This window comes from Suncus etruscus, chromosome 15 (assembly GCF_024139225.1).
Source record: "Suncus etruscus isolate mSunEtr1 chromosome 15, mSunEtr1.pri.cur, whole genome shotgun sequence".
Taxonomy (NCBI): Eukaryota; Metazoa; Chordata; class Mammalia; order Eulipotyphla; family Soricidae; genus Suncus; species Suncus etruscus.
The window spans coordinates 91,824,643-91,830,642 of NC_064862.1; the positions used below are offsets into that span (position 1 = coordinate 91,824,643).

The 6,000-nt window shown below is 58.4% G+C and overlaps 1 protein-coding gene across 2 annotated transcripts in view; it reads left to right on the top strand.

Moving 5' to 3' along the window:
* The window catches only part of SUGP2 (SURP and G-patch domain containing 2), a 22,290-nt gene extending 17,757 nt beyond the window's left edge, over positions 1–4,533 (top strand). For both annotated transcript variants that reach the window (XM_049788475.1, XM_049788474.1), the window contains exons 7-11: positions 72–577; positions 2,087–2,148; positions 2,395–2,531; positions 3,047–3,167; positions 3,292–4,533. In XM_049788475.1, the coding sequence (XP_049644432.1) occupies positions 72–577; positions 2,087–2,148; positions 2,395–2,531; positions 3,047–3,167 (826 nt within the window). In that variant the 3' untranslated portion in view covers positions 3,292–4,533. The remainder of the gene's footprint in view (positions 1–71; positions 578–2,086; positions 2,149–2,394; positions 2,532–3,046; positions 3,168–3,291) is intronic.
* The last annotated feature ends 1,467 nt before the right edge of the window (positions 4,534–6,000 follow it).

Consider the following 6,000-nt stretch of genomic DNA (forward strand, 5'->3'; position numbering starts at 1 on the left):
TGGAGGTCCCGTCACTGGGTCTCTCTCCCACAGGAGGCCACGTCAACTGGTCTCATTCTTTCTCTCCCCAGGTTTCTCCATGACCGAAACAGCTCGGCTTTCAAATTCTACCGCAAGAAAGTCTTTGAGCTTTGCCCCTCGATTCGCTTCCCCGAGGCTCCTCAGAGTCCCCATGCTCGCCAGCAGACAGATGGACCAGGGAGTGCCCTCGGCCCTGGGAAGCGGGATGGCGAATCTGTGGATGCGCCCCCACAACCAGAAGCTGAACTGGAGAGTCCAGAGCCCATGCCTGAGGAGGAGGAGGAAGTAGAGGAGGAAGAGAAGGAGGACAAGGAGGAGGGTGAGGGAGGTGCCTCCAGGCCAGCAGAAGGAGCTGCCAAGCTGGAGGTCCTTGAGGACAACCCGCCTACTGATGGCCTCCCGGGTGAGGTGCCTGATGATGGCCCAGTGGGTTCCGCAGTACAGTCCCAGGCCGCGGCAGGGGCCTGCTTCCCCCGGAAGAGAGTCAGCAGCAAGTCCCTGAAGGTCGGCATGATTCCAGCTCCCAAGAGGCTGTGTCTGGTCCAGGAGCCCCAAGGTGAGTGCCCAGCTGAGTGCGGGACTTCCACACCACCAGCCCTCCGGTCTGCCTGGTCCAGAAGCGCTGCCTTCCACACGCTCGAGGCTGCTGCCGGGGCCTTTCAGTAGGTGCTCACATTCAGTGGTGCTCAGGGTTTCTCCTGGCTCTGAGCCCGAAACTCATTCCTGATAGGGCTCAAGGACCATGTGAGATGCTGGGAATTGAATCCGAGTCTTCTTCAAGCAAGACAGCATCATCCCTGCTGTATTATCTCTCCAACCCCTCAATGCATTCTTTTGCAGAGGGACAGCATTTGGGTTATTTCTGTCTCTGTGCTCAGAAATTACTCCTGGCAGGCTCGGGAGGCCTAATTGGATGCCAGGGATCTGGGTTGGTCACCTGAAAGACAAATGCCCTCTCCACTATACTAGCACTCTGATCCTCCACAGTGCTTTCTTTCTTTCCCTCCCTCCCTCCCTCCCTCCCTCCCTCCCTCCCTCCCTCCCTCCCTTCCTTCCTTCCTTCCTTCCTTCCTTCCTTCCTTCCTTCCTTCCTTCCTTCCTTCCTTCCTGGTCCTCCACAGTGATTTCTTTCTTTCCCTTCCTTCCTTCCTTCCTTCCTTCCTTCCTTCCTTCCTTCCTTCCTTCCTTCCTTCCTTCCTTCCTTCCTTCCTTCCTTCCTTCCTTTCTTTTTCAGTTTTTGGGTCCCACCCGGCAGTGCTCAGGGGTTCCTCCTGGCTCTATGCTCAGAAATTGCTCCTGGCAGGTTCAGGGGACCCTATGGGATGCCAGGATTCGAACCACCGACCTTCTGATTGCAAGGCCTTATCTCCATGCCATCTTTCCAGCCCCAGTGCTTTTTTTTTTTCAATTGAAAAGTTCTATGTGCATTTTATTTTATTTATTTATTTATTTATTTATTTTTGTTTTGGGGGCCACACCTGGTAACACTCAGTCCTGGCTATGCGCTAAGAAATCGCTCCTGGGGGCCCAGAGAGATAGCACAGCAGCGTTTGCCTTGCAAGCAGCCGATCCAGGACCAAAGGTGGCTGGTTCAAATCCCAGTGTCCCATATGGTCCCTCGTGCCTGTCAGGAGCTATTTCTGAGCAGACAGCCAGGAGTAACCCCTGAGCAATGCCGGGTGTGGCCCAAAAACTAAAAAAAAAAGAAAAAAGAAATCGCTCCTGGCTTGGGGGACCATATGGGACATGGGAGATCGAACCACACACAAGGCAGATGCCTTACCGCTTGTGCCACCGCTCTTGCCCCTCTATGTGCGTTTCAGTTGGGGAAGGAAGTGTTGTTGTGTTCTAGCCTTGCTCATAGTTTTGTCCGAGTTAAGTGGCTCCTGCAGGCCTTGGGGGCTAAGATCCATGTGCCCAGCATTGGGGAATTCAAGTATCACCCCACATGCTTGGCCTCAGCATTCCTATGTGTACTGCCGACTTTACCCAAACAGCCACCTGCACCCCTGTAAGTCTCTGGGAGAAGTGCTTATGGGGACATGTACATGCTCTTGTCTTCCAGTTCACGAACCTGTTCGTATCGCCTATGACAGGCCTCGAGGCCGGCCCATATCCAAGAAGAAGGTGAGCTGGCCAGGGTCCTAATCCTGATTATCCAGAGCACAGTGGGACAGAGTTCCTCCCATGGTTGAGTAAGCAGAGGGTAGTGGCCTGGCCAAGGACAAGGTCGCAGCCTGGGATCTGGTCCCAGCCCTCGAGTGCTGTGGCAGGGACACCTCAGCTGTGAGCAGGGCCCAGCGTGAGCAGAGTTAGAGAGCAATATGGTGGGTGGGCAAGGTGCATTGCATGGACCCCACTGCTCTCTTCCAGAAACCCAAGGCCCTGGACTTTGCCCAGCAGAAGCTGACAGACAAGAACCTGGGCTTCCAGATGCTGCAGAAGATGGGCTGGCAGGAGGGCCATGGCCTGGGCTCCTGCGGCGAGGGCATCCGGGAGCCCGTCAGCGTGTACGCAGACTCGGGGCAGTGGGCACTCAACTGACTCTACATGGCTGTGGGGTTCCCTGCGGGAGGGGCAGCTGCCACTGCTTGGGGAGCCCTGGGCCTCCCAGGGTGCTCACATGAACTAGGGGGACAGCTGGGGCTCGCATGCAGTTAGCAGGGGCTCTGAGGCTTCTCTCGAAGGAGGTGTTCTCAGAGGGGCCGCTCTGTAACTTTTTTCCCCTGAAAGGGTCACTAGGCCATGTAGGTCTGAGAGCACCTGCAGCCGGCTGCCGCCCTAGGGTGCCTCCATGGGTGGGTGAGGGCTCCACCCAGAGCCTTACTCTTGTGTCTGGAACTCTGGGGCACTTAGTCAGGTTGGTGCCAGCCCCCAAAGACTCCCGCGGGCATTTCAGTAGAACTGAGCCTCGCCGCAGTGCTGGGCTGAGTGCCCGGAGGTGAGTGCCTGGCCCCCGTTCCTGACTCCCAGTTCCTTCTGTCCTCCCATCCTGCCCTGGCCAACTCTCCATTTGGCCCCTTAGGGGAACGGCCTCGGAAGGAGCAGGCTTGGGTGCCGAGGGCCAGGAGCACCCGGAAGACTCATTCGACGTGTTCCGCCAGCGGATGATGCAGATGTACAGGCATAAGCGGGCCAACAAGTAGGTATGGAGGCCTCCACCCCCGCAGCCCTGCTCCCCTCCCTGGGCCGCCATGCTCCCCCTGTGCTCCACCTTGGCCTTTGCCTCCCCTCACCGATGCTCGCATTGACCCACTGCCTCTTCTGTAGGTGAGCCGTGGTGAGAACAAGTGGAAGCAGCTGCTACTTTACATCGCCGGAGCCGCCCTGGAGCCAGGCCCACTAACGGTTTGGTGTGTACCCCAACGTCTGCAGCTGCCGAGTCGCCACTGGCTTTTCTTTCTCACCAGAGTGTGCCATCTCCGTCCGCTTCTCTCCTGCCCCTCTGCCATGCTGGTGCCCTCGGCCCGGAGGGTCCTGTTGGCAGCTCCAGCCTTGGGGCGCTTGCATCTCTCGAGTCTCTCACATCCCTCGCTGACTCTTACCCAGGGTATGCCCAGGGGTGCCAGCCAACAGGGTCCTCGATGGAGGGGCGCCCAGGGTTGTCTGTCTGTGCAGTGGCATCTTTGCACCGACTCCCAGAGGGCAGCACCCCAGGTTGTGTGTGCCACCAGAACCCCCAGGAAAGCTCACTCAGGCGGCAGGTTGCGCCTCGGGACGCCTCTTTTTCTGCAGACACTTGTTTTCACTGCTGCTGGCTCTTTTCCCACCAGCTCCCGGCACCTTTCAGCACCCCACGGCACAGACTGAGTTTCCAGGTGGTGCTAAAACCTGGGAAACAGGGTTCCTGCCCCTCCTCCTGGGGAGCCCAGCAGATGCGCTCCCCCCACTAGTGGTTCCAGGAGTCCTGTTCCCTGAATCCTCACGTCTGTCTGGTCTGTCCCGCAGGCTCGGGGGCCTCCCTTGGTTGCCTCGGGCTTGGGGCTGTGAGGAACCAGATCCTTGCAGGTGAGCCACCGTGAGCCCTGGCTCTGCTTCTCTGTTCACTGGGTCCTCGTGGTTCATCCTGACCTTTCTCTACTCTCCGTCAGCTGCTCTAGGAACCCCGGGGTGTGGCTCTGCCCCCCTTCCTGGGACTCCCTGCTCTGAGCTGCCAATTTGCCAGCACCTGGACACGCGCTCTCGGCCAAAGGCCCAGAGACAGCAGGGCAAGTGCGGGGCGTGGTCCCAGTCACGTCTCTCTTGTCCTTCTAGTTCCAGACTCTTCCTCGAGGATGGCAGGCATCCAGCAGTACTGCTCGCCTTCGGGTGCTCACCACTCTGGCTGGTTTCCACCCCTGGGATCATCCAGGAACTGGAGCATTCGGGGTCCTTGAGAAAACCTAGAAGGAATTTGTGATGTTTTGAAGTGGAAGTTTGGGGTGTTTTTGGTTTGTTGGGTGGTTTGGGGGCTCTGAGGAGTTGTAGGCATTGTTCATCGTTCAGCAGTTGCAATAAACTTAGAGGAAACCAGTCTCAGGTCTCCTCGGGACGTGAGTTAGGCTGCAGGGACAGCAAGGAGGTGGCTGCTGGGGCCACCTGAGACCCTCGGGGGATCCAGGATATCGGCAGGAAGTCCACAGTGCCAGGACCAGGTCTGCCCCTTCCTGAGTCCCAGCTCAGGAAGCTGTGTGTCCCAACTGACACCTTGGGGTGGGGGCTTGGGGTGAGGGGCTGCTGAGAAGCACCCTTCAGCCCCCCTTCCCTGTGCTCTGGGAACTCAGCAGCCGCGGGCCCAGAAGGGAGCCAAGCCCTGACCCAGACTGACGCACCCCGATGCCGCCCAGACCCCGCACCCGGCCTCTGCTTTCTGTGCCCACTGCCCACGGCCTACTGGGCCTGGTTCCCTGCACCATCCTTGGCTCCAGTGGGCCGCACACCCACCCCACAAGGTGCTCAGCTGGGACAGAGAATGGGGGGATTGTTCCTGCCCCTGGAGGAAACCCACTGACAAAAATGCTTCCGCCCTTCTTCCCAGCAGCTGCTGAGGACAGTGGGGCCTGCCCTGCCCCCACTGGCTCCCGCCTGTCCCCCCAGAGACTCCAAGAGTGACACTTAACCCAACAGCACTGATGGGCCCCTTTACCTCTTCCCATACTTCCAGAGCACCCCCCCCCCCATTCACTCTTTCACTCTGCTCCTTTAGTCACATTCAAGCACTTCCGGGCACATTCCTCTGACCTGCGGTCTCCCTTTCTTCCTCTCCCTCCTCCCTCTTCCCCTTCCCCTCTTCCTCCCTCCTCCCTCCTCTCCCTCCTTCCCTTCTCCCCACTCTTCCCAGCTAGAATTCAGACTCCGAACCACACCCGCATCTTTTTTGTGGCCAGACATTGGCCACACCCCAAAAACCAAAACATGGGGAGCAGTGGGTGTTTGAGATGGGGGTTCTCAGAACTTGGCCTTTGACCTTCCAGCCCATACCCGAGGCCCCAAGTTTGATCCCAGCCTCTGGTGTTCCACTAAGCACTTGTGTTCCTAGGGGGCCTTCCAGACCCCAACCCTGTAGCCTCAGCACTGGGGGGGGGTCCCATGCCCAGAGAGACATAAGGTCATACTTGGGGTAAAGCTGCTCCAGCCTGTTGGGAATTGCAGGGCCCCCATGGTCTCAGGGAGGGTCAATTCATTCACTGGGGGCTGCCGTGGAAACTCCTTCAGATCTGCCCAGGGCACCTCAAATCCCCCATCCAGGGACTTCTGTGGCCCTGGGTTTGGACGAGAGGAAAGAGACTGATTTCTCAGCACCCACTGCACACAGGTGCTGGGGGTCCCCAGGGAGCCCCCACCTTTAGGCCCACTCAGGCCCCAGTCAGGGGACATCAAGGCAGACACGGTCACTCCACATTCTGGAGTTGCCTGGAGGAAGGGAACTAGTAGGCTAAACTAGTAGAATGAGTGAGTGAAAGAGCTGATGAGTGGATGCGTGGATGGAGGGTGGGTGAG